Below are 18869 nucleotides of genomic sequence, written 5' to 3'. Positions count from 1 at the left end.
CCCCGTGCGCAGTGTACCAGTAGCGACAGGGAGAGGAACCCACTACTGGCTGAGAGAGAAAGAGGAATTACCACAAGTCACCAGCCAGTTTTCATGCCTAAGTAGGGGCTAGGACTCACAGTCTATAAGCTTCTTGGAAGAGACAAAAATACAACAAATGCCAAAGTAGAATAAATACATTATTATGATTAGCCATCCTGGGAGGAAAATGTGAACAAATGTATTTTGTTCCCATTTTAATAGAATTTACTATTCACACTTCTGAAACCACTGTAGCAACTGTAATGTAATTCTTTCCACTTCTCTGACTTTTGCAGTGGAACTCACCAATTATTAATGCATTCAAAAATGTGTATGTTAAGTTATGTAAAGAACAGTCAGGGGCACTACAGTTTAATGTGTTAAAAATTTAATAATTGGTTGATGGTCCTCGGATCTCATCAAGTAAGACTCAAATAGTCTCTCTTTTTTTCGGAAAAAAGCTGTTGAATTTGGGGCATAATTAGAACAAAAATGTGAATTTAGTATCCTCTCTCTTGCTGCTATTTAAATATTATTTCTGGGAATTTGAGAAAGTCAAAAAGTATCAGAGCCCAAGAAAATCTGCTTTAGTTTTTATAACAGGGTTGCTCTTCAGATATTTCCCTGAGCTTACACAGGCAGTCCTCAATTTATGATCTTGTTTAGTGACCATTCAAAATTACAATCAACCCAAAAATGGGAACTTACAATCCGGATTCAAAATTCTGCCAGTTGAGCCTACAGTACTATCTTTACCAGGAATGGGGCTGCTGGGGGTTCGCACAGGTTCAGGTGAACCTCTAGCAAAGATTCTGCGTGGTTCGGTGAACCCCCAAATCTCACTCCTGAATGGCCCCGCTCACCCCTCCCCTCCCAGAAGTCTCCATGTGGCCCATTCATCATGCCAGGTAAGTGCAGGGCCTGGGCAGAGGCTCAGGGAGGGGGAAAACGGGCCTACTGGAGGTTCCGGAAGTCCAAAAATGGCCCTGTTTCTGGTCTCTGGAGAGCCTCAGAAGCCTGGGGGAAGAGGTTTTCGCCCTCCTGGAGGCTCGAGGAAAGCCTCCGGAGCCTAGGGAAAGCGAAAAACTCTGCCCCCAGGCTTCTGAGGCCCTCCAGTGAAGGACTGGCCCGCAATGAATCTGCCAGTGAAAATGGAGCTAGGGAAGGCTGCCTGCAGCCCTTGTGAGCTCCTTTTTCACTGGTAGAGGATTGCAGGAGGCCGTCCCAGCCAGAAACGGAGCTCGAGAGCCCGTTTTTGCTGGCCGAATGCTCAGGCTACTCAGCTGCCCCAACGAGTGACATTGAGCTGGCCACGCCCACCCAGGACCCCCGAGATCAAACACAACCCTAATGTGGCCCTCAATGAAATCGAGTTTGACACCCCTGCTCTTGAATATGGAATATGTTTATTTCAGGCATAAATTCAAGGCCCTTTATTTACATGGCATTTATATTTTAAGACTGTTATAGACTGCATAATGCTATTTTTCAGACTGCGGTAGAAAATTTCAGGGGATGTGTTTGTAAAAAAAAAAGGTAAATCTAATTTTCAGGGATAAGAGGTTGTGTGCTAAATCTTTCTGAAGTCCTGCTTTTCTTCTTTTTCTTGGCAGCCCAATAGCAGCAATGACAATTTACAGTCTATTACATCGGGTGACTGGGATGTGTCCAAAATTTTGGGCTATGATGAGAAGCAGCATAAAATGTAAGTAATTTTTTTTGCAGTAAAGGAAGCTGATCTTTTTTTTCCCCCTTTAACAAAGTCAGCGGTATTGTATCACTGATTTACATATGATAACATGATCAGTGGAAAGCATCTGTGTCAGTCAGCTTTCCAAAAGATGCCCTAATTAATTCATTAGCCTCGAGCCAAGTTTCAAGAGAAATCCAGTCATTTATTAGGATCACCATTTTGGCAGGACCTCTTTGCAAGTCAGATCTGAGCCTCATTTGAATTATAGCTGAACTTTACCCCTGTTCCTTCCCTTCCCCCTCCAGTCTATGTCATAAATCACATTTCCCAACGAGGCGCACCCCTCCCAAGCCTGCTGTAGTAATCTGAGATCCAACTCTAGCCAAAAGTATGCATGGAATGCACTCCTCCCATTTCCTCACCATGGCAAATTTATGAGTTGGCATTCTGCTGAAAGCCAAAAATGTGTATTGGTTTTACTTTGGTTGTGATGAAAGTCCCAATCTGTGAAATGAGCATAGGAATCACAGGTTGTTATGTAGACCCTCCTGTTTCCATAGGGCCATTGAAATAATTTCTAATGCATATGGAATGGGAAGATCTGAATTGACAGTAGTGGACAAGAAAATGAGCGAGCAGCTGAACGGGCCAATGCAATCTAGGACTTCATTAAAATTGCATTGCATTCAACTTATGGGGTTAATTCTATCCTGGAATTCATCCCCTATGAGCAATAATTTGAGGGAAGAAGCAAGTTTACATTACAAAAGCATTTTAAAAATATCAATTAGTTATACAATTATCATTATATAACACTAACATAGTAAAAGGGTTGGATCAATTCCCTGCTTTGGGACAAGTTAAGCCCCATAAATTGAATTAATAAGAGGAAGATTCAGACTGAACTTTAGGAGGAATTATGTGATAGCAATAAATATTATTTTCTGGAGATTTTTAAATGATGACTGGAAGACCTCTTCCCCTAGAATGGCTAAGCAAATTCCTGCATTGAACAGGGGGTTGGATTTTATGACCTCTGGGTTCACTTGCAACACATGCATTTTTTTTTTATTCTGTGACATTTCAAATAAAAGAAGCACTTTGGATATATCTTATTTGCCCTTTGATCTTTGTGCAGAACTGATCCGGTTGTCAGAAAAGAAAATGTAATGGATTTCCAGACTTTTTTTTTTGTTAAAAGTTGTATTAAAATGCGTTGGATGATATAATTCCTTGTGTCTGAAATGCCTTAATTTGGGGAGAAGAATGAGAGCTGTTAAAGACGATTCATTGCTGAAACATCAATCTTGCTAAGGCAGCAGTTTAAATCGGTACAATGGAAATGTTATTTTTCTGTCGCTTTGATCAACATTGAGATTCTGTGTCAGTTTCATCCGACAGCTGGAAAGCCGTGACTAATTTGGAAAGCATAATTGCACGTGACTATATTTAATTGCTTGATTTCCATGTTATTTTGACAAATGTGTTCAAATATAGTTCATGGATATGTTGCCCTCAAATGTGAAATAGCTACCATCCAAGTACAGCTTTAGCCACACAAAAGAAGAAGAAGAAGAGTTTATGATTTCAACCATCCATATAGACCCATAATTTAGAAAATGCAATATAGAGAAATCAGGAGCACAATTTGGTAGGGTGCTAGAAAACGGAGCATTGGTAGACAGAGAGGCTCAATGAAGATAGAATGGAGTGAATTTAAATGATGCTACAGTTTAAGCAATGCACGTAAGTCCTTGATATACAACAAAGGCTGCGACCAGAAATTCCATTGCTAAGTAAGGGAGTTGATAAGTGAGTCACCCCAATTACATTGCTGTTTTGCCACAGTTGTTAAGTGAGTCCTGCAGTTGTTGTATTGCATGCAGGGCTTCCTCCATTGACTTTCCTTATTGGAAGCCAGCTGGAAAGGACACAAATGGCGATCAACACACACACACACACACACACACACACACACACACACAAGGACGGACGGACAGAAGGACAGACATTGCAACCATCATAAATAATGCCAGTTGCAAAGTGCCTGAATTTTGATCATGGGAATTCTGTGATGGTTGTAAGTGGAAGGATTGGTCATAAGCCACTTTTTTTTCCGTGCCACTGTAACATCGAACAGTCACTAAACAAGTGGTCATAAGTTGAGGAACACCTGCAGCTACACTTTTTCTATCTTTTTTACTATCATATAAACCGCTAGAGCAGGGGTGACAAATTCAAGGCCTGCGGGGTGCTTAGAGCTGGTCCGAGAGGCCACTCTGGAAACAGCAAAGAACTGCACCGCACTGCCTCTGCCAGCAAAAACGGAGTTCAAGAGGGCCGCACACGACTCTCCCAGGCTCCATGTTTGGCTGTGAAAGCCTCCTGCAGCCCTCTGCCAGAGAAAATGGAGCTCGTGGGGAGGGGTTCCATGCAGCCTCCCCTGGCATCATTTTCTGCTGCAATGGCCTCCTACAAAGGTCTGCCATCAAAAACGGAGTTTGGGCGGCCCCCTGAGCTCTGTTTTCGCTGGCAGAGGACTGCAGGAGGCTGCCACGGGCGAAAACGGGGCCAAGCTCCAATTTTGCTGGCAGAGGGTTGCAGGTGGGCGTATGCGACCCCCACCCCCTCAGACTCCATTTTCCCTGGCAAAGGGCTAGGAAAACAAACTAAAAGCAAAGCAAAGCAGAAGGAGAAATGTTTCCCCCTTTTCCACTTGAGCATCTAAGAAGGGACAGGAAAGGAGAAAGGGAAAGAGGAAAGATGAAGAAGGAAAGATGGGAAGAGAGCAAGGAAGGAAAAATAAGGAAAGGGGAAGGAAGAAGAAAGGAGAATGAAGAGGAAGGGAGGGAGGGAAGGAAGGAAAGGAAGGAAGGAAGGAAGGAAGGAAGGAAGGAAGGAAGGAAGGAAGGAAAGGAGAGATTATAATGAGAGGGAGGGAAGGTATGAGGGAAGTCCTGCCCTTGGCCACCACAGGTGCCCCTGAAACAAGTGATGGCCACCCCCACTCCACCCCCACCCCCCCTGAGATCAAACACAACCCTGATGTGGCCGGCAATGAAATCAAGTTTGAAATAGTTATACAAAACGGGAGACAGAAATGAACATTTGGGAAGTACTGAAGAAAGGGAAAACCTAAAATCACCCACTTTTTTTTTCCAAACTCCCAGCCATGAGGACTAGAGACTTTCCTAAGAAAAAGCAACCTGGAATGTAGATTTTATCAAGAAACAAACACTTCAGAAAATGTTTCTGGCACATAAGAAATGTTGGCCAGCCATTTCTCACTTCTGTTTTAAAAGAAATATATGCTTAGGGAACTCACATCGGTGGAATGTTGCTCCTAAAAATTATGTGTGTGTTTTATTTTAGCTATTTCCTCAGCACAGAAGAGTTGCCAAGGACTCGGCATTTATACAGGTATGATTGGTTTTATACCAAGATAACTTTCTGACTATTCTTGGGAAAAAGACTCTTGCCACTTAGACTGTAAAAAAATGTTGCTGTCAGCTTCCCAACTTTTATTTTGGGGATATTATGATTTATCTGTCTTTGTCTTTGTGTTCTTTGTTTTTGTCTTTGTCTTCAAAAGACTCTTGTTTTTATTTATTTATGTATTTACTTTGGAGGAAGGAAGGAAGGAAGCATTCCAACACAGAATATTTTAAAGAGAACCAAATCCATTTTAAAGATAAACAACATAGCAATGCCTTTCCCGTTTATCCACCAACTTTAAGAGGATATTATGACATCACCTCCCAAATGACTGGTGTTTGTAGCATCGTAGGCAGATGAGCTACAGCCAACAGCACTGTTCTTCTTTTGTTTGTTTCATTATGCGGAAAAGGTTATGCTTGTCTGTCATCTCCTCAGATGGCAGGTGTTGAAGAAGTCCTTCCTAAAAGATCTGCAGTCACCTTCATATTCCACATGTAAACCATCCAGAATACCCTGGCAGGAGTGGGCTTCAAAAATTGCAACAACGGGTTCACTGCCCCGTTGCTGGGTGGGCATGGCCTAGTCGGCCTCCTACACCATGGCGGGGTGGTGGTGGTGTTTTCTGCCCTCCCCAGGCTCTGGAGGTTTTCCTCGAGCCTCCGGGAGGGTGAAAAATGCTTCCCCCATGCTCCAAGAGGCCCTCCAGAGGCCAGAAACAGGTCATTTCTGGACTTCCGGAATCTCCGGTAGGCCCATTTCCCACCCCTCCCCAAGCCTCCACACAGGCTCTGCACTTACCTGGCATGATAAACGGGCCACGTGGAGACTCCTGGGAGGAGAGGGATAGGCGTGGCATTCGGAGGTTTGCCGAACTGGGCAGAATCCTAGCTACAGGATTGCCTGAACCCATTAGCCCACCCCTGGGACCCTGGTCGATGCATCAATCAAGATTCAGTGCGTAGATGTGCCCCAAGAAGGCAATTTCAAACGCAGCTCTTGGATTTCTCATTGTTTTAATCAGATTCTTGTCGCAGAATGATATTTATTGTTGCAGGATCCAATCTTGTTGAGTCACTGGGGCCAGAGGTTTAGTCTTCCGAGCTTTAGGGCTCCTACTGGGGCCCATCCTCTGAGAACTTCTCTCTAGCTTTGCTTGATCTGAAAATTCAGAAGATTAAACCTCTGGGCCCAGTGACGAACACAGATTGGATCCTGCAGCTGTCAAGCATGCCTCCCTCAGCAACCAAGAAAGAAACCTCTCACTCCAATGTTTGTGGAATTAAAAGTACTTTTACTAGTTATGAATAGAGAGCAGCGAAGTAAAGCAAGGTCTGAGGCAGAAAAGTGTGAAATCAAACATATCAAACTTTTGCCCAGCCCCCTCCCTCCAATAATCCCCTTCCCATTGCCCAATCTGCATCTCCTTTAGGTGTCATGTGGGTTGCATCTCCAAGTAGCATCATCAGTTTGGTATGCAGGACAGTTGGCCTTGACCAGGTCCAAACATTGGCCATCAGCATGCACAGACGATGGTGAGAACAAAACTCCCTATTTGACAAATCCTCCTGTACTTATTTCCATCCCAAATACCATGCCCTCTCACACACACCCCGTTTCCATGGCAGCCGAAAGCAAGCAAGCGAAGCAGAAGCTGACAGCAGCATTATCCTGGGACACGTATGTTTGCCTTCATTTCAGTGGTGGGTTCCGGATCCCTTTGCAACTGGTAGGGTGCAACGGGGCCGGCCATCCCCCACATGTACACACGCAGCGCGTGCATGTGTTCTTACCGCCATGATGCTCCAGCTGCTCGGCGGAGCATCACGCAGGCGCCGTATGCTCCATGTGCATGCACGGATGCCAAATTGGCTCAAACACAGGTAAGGAGGGCAGGTGGGCCCTCCAGAGCACCATACTGGAACAGCACCTGGTGCTCCCAGCAGGCACTGCTTCATTTGTTATATTCTTTTTATATCAGCACAAATGAGCCCAACTGTGGGATGAAGTGTCTTCCCTGAATGTTTTTAACCTTCATCTACCACTTTGGTCCAGTTCAAATTGATCAATAGCCCTTTTTTGGATGTCAGTCAAGGGTCAACCTCTGTGCTTAAGGAAGGCCTAGAATTTGGGTCTCCGAACTCCTAATTCAGCACATTATCCACTACACTAGTCTTTTCCACTCTTTGCAACTTTCAGATACATAGACTTCAAATCCCAGAATTTTGGAATTTCTGAGAGTTGTAGTCCACGTACCTGAATGTCACCAAGGTTGAAAAACCAAACTACTTTTTTTCACACTTGATATATAATTATGTCTTTCACCCACAGTACTTGCCTGCTTTCATTTTAGATTTTAATCTTAATTCCAATCCTTTTATTTAAAAAGGCAATTTTTTCTTCTTTTTTAAATTAAGTTTTTTATTATATTTTAATATAAACATTCCATCTTTCATTAAACAGTGTGTCGTCTGAGTACAAATATTTTGTGCAATAACAATTAAAATTACAGCCATATTCATTATTTTATCTATTCTTAAATTGATACTAATACATAATATACTATTATAACAATCCCCTTCTTAATTTATTTGGGTTTATTAATACAGTTTCCCTATTCACTCCTCTAGTTTCATTTCTAATTTTCATATTTATTCTCTAACCATTGATAAAATAACTCTCATATACTATAATAGTTAGATTCTTCCTTTTCTTTAATTACCAGTGTTAATCCATTCATTTCTGCACATTCTAATATTTTTTTAATCACATTCTCATCTCTAGCGATCTCTTCACTTTTCCAATTTTGTGCAAATACAATTCTAGCTGCAGTTATTACGTGAATAATCAAAGATACATTTTCTTTACTATAGGTTTCTGGTAAAATCCCCAACAAGAATAATTCTGGTTTAAAATCATTATGTTGTTGTATCATCTGCCAATTTGTTTTGCTTAGACCTAAAACTTTAAAAAGCTTTCATCATCTCAGTCTTCCTCTAGCTCAGTTGCTGTAGGTTGATGGCTGGCAGGATGATTTGGGGTATTGAAGGCATCAGGCTAGAAACCAGGAGATGGTGAGTTCTAGTTCCACCTTAGGCATGAAAGCCAGCTTGGTGACTGAGCGAGTCACCAGGAGACAGTGAGTTCTAGCGAGTCACCAGGAGACAGTGAGTTCTAGTCTAACCTTAGCCAGGAAAGCCAGCTGGTGACTGTGAGCCAATCACCAGGAGATGGTGAGTTGTAGTCTTGCCTTAGGCATGGAAGCCAGATGAATGACTTTGGAACACTCCCTCAATCTCAGCTCAATCCACGGGCTGTTGTTGTGGGGAAAACAGGAGGAGGAGGAAGTATTAGGTATGTTCACTGCCTTGGGTTACTGATAAAGTAATAAAGGCAGGATAAAACTTTAAAAAATGAATGAAGGAACGAATGAATGAATCTAGCCATTAGGAATACATAGAAAGCTGCCTTGCACTTTGAGAGATTGTTCACCTACCTGGCCCAATACTGTCTACTTATCCAGTTTAGTCTCCCACACCTTTTGAAATATGTGGGGCTGTAACCTCCCAGAATTCCCAGCCCACGGGGATTGCAACTCATCTGGATAGAATCAGATTGGGGAAGACTGAATTTGAGGCATAAATCACTTTGGGGTCTAGAATAGAATAGACAGAACAGAACAGAATAGAATAACAGAGTTGGAAGGGACCTTGGAGGTCTTCTAGTCCAACCCCCTGCTTAGGCAGGGAACCCTATACCACTTCAGACAAATAGTTATACAGCATCTTCTTAAAAACTTCCAGTGTTGGAGCATTCACAACTTCTGGAAGCAAGTTGTTCCACAGGTTAATTATTCTAACTGTCAGGAAATTTTTCCTTAGTTCTAGGTTGCTTCCCTCCTTGATTAGATCAAACATTAATAAATACTCTTCCCCCCTTTTTTGCTTTTTGATAATTAAGCCTCTTTGTTTTTCTTTATTTGTTACAGTGCAAGCACCAAGGGGAACTTCAACCGACAATGTCTCTCTTGTGATTTGATTAACAACTGCACTTACTTCTGTGCAACATTCAGCCACAACATGGCATATTTCCTGTTGACCTGTGAAGGTAAGCATTATGCATAATCATCAATTTATTTCAAGCTTTCCGTAAAAAAGTTGATACCACAAAAAAGTGCATATTCATTCAGAGATCATTGGGAAAGAAATGGAATACAAATGAATACAGGTAGTCCTTGACTTACAATTGTTAGTAATCATTCAAAATTACAACAGCACTAAAAAAAGTGATTTAAAACCATTCCTCACACTTTTATTATGTATTCGTTTATATTCTGCCTTTATTGTTTTTACAAATAAGGCGGTGAAAACCTATTCAACACGACCCCAAGGTGCTTTTTATCAAGAGGCAACTGGTCTTTCTGGTTTTTCTTTGAAGAGTTTTTGCTTGTCATCCAAAAAGCTTCTTCACCTCTCCAAGAAGCTGAAGAAAGTTCTTGGATGAGAAGCTGAAGAAAGTTCTTGGATGAGAAGCTGAAGAAAGTTCTTGGATGAGAAGCTGAAGAAAGTTCTTGGATGAGAAGCTGAAGAAAGTTCTTGGATGAGAAGCTGAAGAAAGTTCTTGGATGAGAAGCTGAAGAAGCTTCTTGGATGATGCTGAAGAAGCTTCTTGGATGAGAAGCTGAAGAAACTTCTGGGATGAGAAGCTGAAGAAGCTTCTTGGATGAGAAGCTAAAGAAGTTTCTTGGATGAGAAGCTGAAGAAACTTCTTGGATGAGAAGTGAAATGTCTTCAACAAAAACACAGAAAGTCCAATTGCTTCTTGAAAAAGCACCTTTGGGACAACCAAGACCTGGACGACTGAGACTCTCCATAGATATTCAACATGACCTTCTCTTCCTATTTTTTCCTCAAGAGCCCTGTGAGGTGGGTTAGTGTGTGAGAAGGATTGCTCCAAGATCACCCATCTGGCTTTCCTGGCTAACAAGCAGCTGATTGTCGGTTGGATTGGCCTCCCGACCATCAGCTGTTTGAGGCTGCAGGGATTGCCATTGCCTATTGCTATCTCCTTGTGTCCCATTTTCCACCCAGGACAGGCGGAAAATGGGCAGCATGGAGGACGAAAATGGGGCATGCAGAGGCTGAAAACAGGATGCAGAGGCTAAAAATTGGGCGTGTAGAGGCAGCAATAGGCTATGGCAATCTCTGCAGCCTGAAGCAGCTGATTGATTGAACCAACAATCAGCTGTTTGTGCTAATCAGACTGTGCTGAAACTGAAACTGAAATGGCCTGTTTGCTGTTTGCTGCAAGGAGGCAAATTGCTGGGAGGCAGAGGCAGATTTTTTTTTCTTGTTTTCCTTCCCAAAAGCTAGGTGTGCCTTATACTTTGGAGTGTCTTATCCTACGAAAAATATGGTGTGTGTGTGTGTGTGTGTGTGTGTGTGTGTGTATAGATAGATAGATAGATAGATAGATAGATAGATAGATAGATAGATGTAGACAGACAGACAGACAGACAGACAGACAGACAGACAGAAAGTCTGCAGAAGAGATTTGAAAAAATTCAAGGATGCTCTGGTGACACACATCAAAAATGGCGAGGACTTCCATAGCATCTTGAGTTTTTTTGACCCAGCCCCCTGCAGCTACCCCTGTACAAAGCTATGAATATGTATGGGGGGGGGGGGGTGTTTGCCATTACTTTAAAAGCTAAAAAAAACACCATTTAGGACCTTAAAGAAAAGAAATCTGTGATCCCCAGCAAATGCCAGAAACATTTGTCTCTGTTATTGACTCGGAGAATATTACTGGCAGCACACAGCTTTTAATTACAGCCAGGGATTGAAAAGTGCTCCTGGCGTCTTTGTTTATTAGTATGATAATAAGGGCCTTGGTATATGAGATTTCAATGCATTAAAGTGATCCATAATTCATGGCCTAGCGAATAAAGAGATCCCGGAAGCCATATGCTGGGGTGGGAGGGGGGGGCCGCAGGGAGGGGAGATCTGCTCTTGCCAATTAGCCCCTTTGTAGCATCCAGGGGCTGCGTGTGATCTCCATATCTCCAGCTGCTCTTTTAAATCATTCATCATTGCTGGAAAGATATCCTGATGGAGACTGTGGAGCATTTTTATTGTTGGTTATGTAGGAAAATATTTGTTTCTCTGAAATTTTTTGAAAATATTTGAAGAAGAGAGCTTATTTTTTTCTTTTTAACTACTACAAAAAGAATAAAACAATTATTTCCTTATCACCTTTGTTTAAAAAAAAAACCTTCCCCACATTTTTGTTTCTTGATAGTTATCCCAGAATACCGATTACTCATTATCGTGATTTTTATTGGCTTTATTTTATTTTATTCGTTTTTAAATTTTATGTGCTGCCCAACTCTGTTGTTACTCCTTTAAATAAAAATAAAAACAGGCATGCAGACTCTCACAGTGCTTTGGAAAGGCAAAAACAGGATTTTCCAAAAACATGGAAAATTAAATTTTCAATAAAATTAAAATTTTAATTAAAATTTAATTATTTTAATTGTTTCCTTTGGCCCCAGATCTATGTGGGTGATAGATGGATGGAAAATAGCATTTCTTTTAAACGGCACCATTGCAGTGCGACCATTATGTAACTAAGTGAAAAGTAGTGGCGAAAGAAAAGTCTAGACTTATAAAATAATTTTAATATTATTTCTAACTATTAATCAGTCTTTTAAATGATGCAAACAAAGCATCATCTAAAAGCATTTTTTTTGGCCATTCCCTGAGCAACTGAATGCTTGACTAGAAAAAGCTATCATTTTGTATGTTCTCACAGTATGGATTTTCTTTTCTGCCAACATCAAATGAAATATAATTGTGGGTACATTTACACCTATATTAAAATGTGGGAGATGGGAAAAGGGTCAATCACTGAATGAAAGAAGAGAGAGAGAAATATTGATTGCAAGGTTACATTCATCTGGAAGTAACATACATGTGTACACACAAAAGCATTTTGTATTCCCAGTATTTAGAGGTGTTGAATTTGGCTGTTACTCGGGAAACCATAAATACATGAATGTTTGCAAGGAAAATGTTTTGCAGTGTAGTGGAACAATATTTCAGAAGGGCTGCACATTAATTGATAAGCTTGATTTCTTTAAAGCTTCCTTAATTGTCCCGTCCCCCCCGCCAGGGTTTTCCTCAGTTTAGAAAGGACTGTGCAAAAGCAGAAAACAGGTTGTGAGATGAAAACAGCTATATAAATGTAGGATAACTAAAGAAAATACAGTCCATAGATCTCAAGGGAGCATGCAAATGTCTTTAGAAAGATTGGTATAGAATAGCTCAGAAGTGGGTTCTTACCGGTTCGGACCAGTTCGGCAGAGTAGGTAGTAACTTGGTCGCCCACACCATCGAACTGGTTCTATCTGTGGTGTTGTAGGCTTGTTTTTTGCTTCTGCGCATGCACGCATAGCGCCCATCAAGCGTGCCCATGCCTAAAGCACGTCCCTGAACGGCAGTAAAAGAATCCGGAACCCACCCCTGGAATAGCCCATAACAATTTACTCAGATTTTGTTCTGGAATAATGCTTATTTTTAATCATGTAGCATTCCTCTGTCAACTTAGGAAGAAAACAGTCTTGGTGCTCTTTAGAAAATACCTCTTTTTTCCAGACTCAAACTTTCCTCCCTCCCCTTCCCTCTTTTTATCTCTTGTTAGAAGACCCCCCCCCAAAAAAAATTCCTTTTACATCTCAGCAATTTTGATGGAGCAAAATGACATTTCCCATTTGATCTTTAATTGAAGCTTGGATATCCTAATTCCATGTTCTATATTCTGGCTATCCAGAATCTTTGTTGCTCTTCTGTACTTCAAAATAGAGGTGCTGGGCCTGGCCTTTGAAATACTCTTGAGATTAAGGCACTTTGTTTTTATGAAGCTGCCAGAGGTAACTGCAGGAAAGGGTATATTAAAAAATCCAATGGCCAACATAACTGCACAATCAAGCTCAGCTCATTTTTATACACCTGTTCTAGTGCACTTAAAAAGAGGTGATACAGGTAGTCCTAACTTATGAGCACAATTTGGACCAGAATATCCATTCCTAAGCAAAGCGGTTGCTAACTGATTTGTGCCTGACTTAATGACCTTTAGCCCTAGTTGTTAAGTGAATCACACAGTCGTTAAGTGAATTTGGCTCCCCCACTAACTCGCCTTGCTGGGAACATAGCAGATAGCAATCATAGGATGCCAGTACAGCCATTGTAAATACATGCCAGTTGCCAAGCAGCTGCATTTATATCGAATTGCCTTGCTTTGCATTATTCATTGTTTTTAATTAAAGAAGGTTAAAAAAATAAAATGGAGAGAGCAAAGCGACATGGCAAGGGCAGGGACCATGTCGAGCACCTTATTGGGGCTTCAAATCCAAATAAGTGTTCTTGATATTATTTACTGTATTTTCCGGACTATAAGACGCACCAGAGTATGACGCACCAAGATTTTGAAGAGGTAAATTTTTTTAAAAAAGTTTTTGAACTCTGCAGGCCTCCAAAACCCTCTGCATGCCTCATTTTTTTGAAAAACGGAGCATGCAGAGAGTTTGAGAGGCCTGTAAAGTGCTCCCGGGGGGGGGGGGGCAAAACCAGGCAAAAAACGGCCCATTTTTCTTGAAAATGGCCCCGTTCTTTGCACAAATGGATGTGAAGGGGGTTTTGGAGGCTTGTAGAGTGCTCCTATGGGGGGGGGCAAAAATGGGCAAACAAATGGTCCATTTTTTGATCGTTTTTGCCCTCCTCAGCCCCCAAGAGCACTCTGGAGGCCTTCTAAAGGCTATGCACAGCCATTTTTGCAAAGGGGGCGGGGTTTCGGAAGGCCTAAAATGCTGTATTCAGTGTATAAGATGCACCCAGATTTTCACCCTCTTTTTTGGGGATAAAAATGTGTATTTTATACTCTGAAATATATGGTATATAGCTAGCCTCACAATTACAAGTAGTCTTGACTGTAATTGTGGAGCTAGCTACCCATTATAACCCACAATGGGAGCTTCCCTACCACTGGCATAATGGCAGTCATTTTTTAAAAATGTTCACGGCAGTTGTTAAGCAAACTGTTAGATAGGGCAATGAGAAGGCAATGAGAATCCAGCAGCAGTTAGGTCTGGCAGCTCTCCTTTTATAGGGAGCTGTAAGACCTCTCAACCAATCAGATTGAACCTCTGTTCCCGCCTAAACAGAGGACTGGAGTGGAAACCACAGTAGCCTGTGTTAATATCTAACACAAACACTGGTTATAACGCAAACGGCATGTCCTTAAGTGAACCAATGATTCGCTAGGAGTGCCGTTTTACTTTAAAAAATCAAAGTAAATGCCAATTTTCACCAAAACTCTCTTGAAATATGACCACGTGACTGTGGGACACTACAAGCAGCTGTAAATACAGTCCGACTTCTGAGTGCCCAAGGTTCGGGCACATGGCAATGGGGGTGGGGGGAAACTATCTGGGTTATAAATAGTCTCTTGGGAGGTCCTCCATAACTTCAAATAGCCACTAAGTGACCAGTCACAAGTGGAAGACTATTGTCGATAATTCAGGGCTATACATTCCCTTCCTTTGACCACAAAGATTCCTTCTTTATTTTCATTTCATGTGCTACTCTAGGAATATATGGTTTGGTTGCCATTTTTGGGGTTGGAAGTCCCATTTGGAACTTTCAAGCATCTGGGTGCTATGGGTGGCTTTGGCTGATCCATTGAGCAGGTGGCTGTAACACATACATGGCCATTTGAATTGGTTCAAATATAACCTCTCCTGTTTTGATTTCTGGATCACTTTATTTATTTTAAACAGGGGTGGATGCATTTTGGTGTCTAGGCAGCCATGGTATTCTGTCCGTTTAGACCGATCCGCCCGAACCGGTAGCAGAAATCACCTGTGGACCTGCCCATCCGCACCGACACTATGCTGTCCTATTGGCTGCTTAGGAATTCTGGGAATTGAAGTTTAGCGACGTGTGTGTGTGTGTGTGTGTGTGTGTGTGTGTGTGTGTGAGATCTGCACCTCTATAACTGTCTGGTTTGGCTCTGCAACCAGGAAAAACATTGGCTACCAACCTGCCTTCCATTGAGGACCTGTACACGGCACGAGTCAAAAAGAGGGCCATGAAAATATCTACAGGCCCCTTACATCCTGGGCATAAATTGTTTCCAGTCCTACCCTCAAAACGAGGCTATAGGGCACTGAACACCAGAATGGGGGGCCGGGCACATGTGCAGAAGGGGTGTATGTGCCCACAAACCAGTGGACACAAAATATGAAACCCACCGCTGTGTCTAGAAGATTGCATTTTTTTTAAAAAAAAAAGAAGGCAACATCACTGTAAACAAAGTTGGCAGGAAGCAGTGCTTAAAGATCCATTTATATCCTGCTAAAAATGTTTGCATTCTTAGAGCTTTACTTTCTCCTTTGCACAATGAGTTATCTGAGAAGTATAATCCTTTGTGTCATATACATAGTACCACATTAAAATAATCTAAAACAAATTATTTTAATTTTGTTTGCACTAATTAAAATATTGACAAATTAAAGAAGATGAAGCAAGTGGCTGCTCCATTGGGAGAGTCTGTCTATCTTCCATGTTTTTGGTTGGTGCCTATTAATTATCTTTGGGCAACTGTTTGCTTAGATCAGCTTTCCATGTAATAGGGCAGGGATTTAACATCTAGCCCTGAATATCACTTTAGATGCATTTTCTTAAATATAAATGCATTTTCTTTCTTTCTTTTCAAGGTCCACGAATTCCAATGGTAACTGTCCACAGAACATCCGATACAGAAAGTAAGTACTTGCAGGGGAGGGCTTTTGAGATTGGGAGATCTTCGAAAGGAAAGACAGCAGGCCCAGCAGAGATCAAAAGACAGGGAGATATCCCTAGTTCCAATGAGTAAAAAGCTAAATAATATTTAATAATAATAATAATAATAATAATAATAATAATAATAATAATAATAATAATAATAATAATAATAATAATAAATTTGAATTTATTAGCCGCTCCCTCTCCAGACAGGACTCGGGGCGGCGTACAATAAAACATATAAAACATAAAACATATGTGCAAACACATAAACATCCAAATACACACATATACAAAGACATACATGCACGGAGGAGGTAACAAATTACATCACATTTAGACAGTTAAAAGTCACCATTAAAATACCCCATTAGTAATACCACAATTTAAAATTTAAAAGGACTGTCAGGAGGAATAAGAAAAAATTTACGGTTGAGCCAGGCCAGATAATTGAAAGAGGTGGGTCTTCAGCTGTACATGGAAGGAGCGGAGATCGGAAGTAATCCTGATGTCACCGGGGAGGTCATTCCACAGGGCTGGGCCCATCACAGAGAAGGCTCTGCTCCTGGGTGTCGCCCCCCGACACTGTTTAGCGGACGGCACCCGAAGAAGTCCCTCTCTGTGTGAGCAGATTGGTCGTAGGGATGTATGGGGCAGGATGCGATCCTGCATGTAACTAGGTCCTGTGCCATGAAGCGCTTTAAAGATCATAATCAAAACCTTGAAACGCACTCGGTAGACTACAGGAAGCCAGTGCAGCTCGCGCAGGAGAGGTGTTACAGGGGAGTATCTAGTCCTCCCCATAATCACCCACGCGGCCGCGTTCTGGACCAACTGCAGTCTCCGAGTGCATCTCAGGGGAAGCCCCATGTAGAGAGCATTGCAGTAGTCCAGGCGAGACTGTCAGGGGAAAAATGCCCTGGGGAAATCTGAGATCAATGGACCGAGGCTGATTCCCTTCCGCATATCTTTTGAGATATTAAAAAGTAAAATAAAAGTCTTTGACAAGTATATTCTAATTAATAAACAAACTTTAATACGAAAATAATAAAAGTAAATGAAACAGAAAATAACTAATTGTTACATTTTGATAATAAAAAGCTCCGGTTGCCAAGTTGGCAGCCGAACAAAGAAGAAAGGAATGTGGAATGTGTAACGCATGCGCAATAAATCACTTTCAGATAAGAACTTTTATGACCTGCGCAATAACTCTTTCTTAGTTTAACTCTTGAGTGTCAGTTCATGCCTAGCAAACTTTTTAACATCGTGACACCCCTTCTTTTGCTAGTCTGGGCTGACGTCATCAAATCATCAATTAAGGCACATCTTCTTTCGCAGATATTCGTGTTGATTTGCGGCACGTGGTTTGTTAAGCATGTCTGCGATCTGATCATGTGTAGAAACATATTGCAATTTAACAAAACCTTGCTTAACTAATTGCTTTGTGTTTTGATAACGAATGTCAATGTGTCTGGACCTAGAACCTGTAAAATGTGACTCAGAAATATAAACCACAGATACATTATCTTCCATCAAGGTGATTGGTCGAATCGGACGTGTCCAGATATCTGTGATCAAAGCATCAAACCACGTTAGAGAATTACAAGCATCTGAAACACAAGCATATTCAGCTTCAGTAGATGAACATGAAACAAAACTCTGTTTTCTCACTTGCCAGTAAACAGGACAACCATTTAGGAACATCATGTAACCAGAAGTGCTTTTGCGTGACTTCTTGTCGCTCGCCCAGTCGGAATCAGAAAAACAAATCAACTTTGGTTGATCAGTGTGTGTTGGTTCTAGCAATAACTTCATGTGTTTAGTGTGTTTTAGGTATTTCAACAACTTCTTAATGCATGACCAATGAAATTGTGTTGCCTTACCTACGTGTCGTGATAAAAGATTAACACTAAGTGCGATGTCAGGTCTGGTCCAACTACTAATGTATAATAGTGAACCAATGACTGAACGATAAAGTGTTTGATCCTCGAACTCAGGACTTGGTTCATGTGTTAAGTTGTGAAAATCTGTTTGCATGGGTGTCTTTGTTGTGCTAGCATCTTTCATGTTGCAATGATGTAGAATGTGGTCAATTTTCTCCTCTTGTGAAAGACTAAACCCCTTCTGTGTCTTTTCAATTTGAACACCTAAATAAGTGCTAATGTGTCCTAAAGATTTTAGTGTGAAGTATCTCTGCAAACTTTTAGCAAAAATCTCACTCATTTTCTTATTTGGACCAATATAAACAATATCATCAACATAAACAAGAATTATCTCATATGCATTGTTAGATCTTTTTGTGAACACGCATTCATCAGTTTCGGACTTAATAAAGCCCATTGAATTTAGTTTGTCAGTAAGACATAAATACCACATTAAACCTGACTGTTTCAGACCATAAAGACTTTTGTTCAGGAACCAGGTATCCCCTTCTTGCTTTCGGAATCCTGGAGGGCTTCTGACGTAGATCTCTTCATCTAGGTCTGCATGTAGATAAGCTGTGTCCACATCAAATTGAAAAACTTCTAAACCAAGAATAGTTGCAGTGGTTAAAGCAATTTTTACACTTTCAGTTCTGACTGTTGGTGAGTAAGTGTTTGTGTAGTCCTCAGGATAACGTTGAGCGAAACCCTGAGCTACAAGTCTGGCTTTGTATAAAGACTCACCATTCGGTTTCTTCTTGATTCTGTAGACCCATCGGGTGCCAATGACTTTCTTGTTTGCTGGAGGTTTTGCAGGTGTGAATACATTAAGTTTCTTTAAACTGTCCATTTCATCCTGCATTGCATCGTACCACTTGTCTTGTTCTGAATCAGGAAGCTGTTTGATTTGTGTGAATGTCTCTGGAGGAAGAGTAACATTGCAAATCAAAGGTAATG

The 18869-nt window shown here is 41.4% G+C and overlaps 1 protein-coding gene across 4 annotated transcripts in view; it reads left to right on the top strand.

Annotated features, from left to right (window-relative positions):
• The window catches only part of DPP6 (dipeptidyl peptidase like 6), a 609699-nt gene that overhangs the window by 549394 nt on the left and 41436 nt on the right, over positions 1–18869 (top strand). For all 4 annotated transcript variants that reach the window (XM_081932663.1, XM_081932661.1, XM_081932662.1 and 1 more), the window contains 4 exons: positions 1635–1726; positions 5087–5134; positions 9138–9256; positions 15924–15971. In XM_081932663.1, coding sequence (XP_081788789.1) covers positions 1635–1726; positions 5087–5134; positions 9138–9256; positions 15924–15971 — 307 coding nt within the window. The remainder of the gene's footprint in view (positions 1–1634; positions 1727–5086; positions 5135–9137; positions 9257–15923; positions 15972–18869) is intronic.

The sequence above is a fragment of the Natrix helvetica genome (genome assembly GCF_964273705.1).
Source record: "Natrix helvetica genome assembly, chromosome: Z".
NCBI lineage: Eukaryota > Metazoa > Chordata > Lepidosauria > Squamata > Natricidae > Natrix > Natrix helvetica.
Note: the sequence above shows the minus strand (reverse complement) of the source record. Positions and strands in the feature narration are given on the sequence as shown.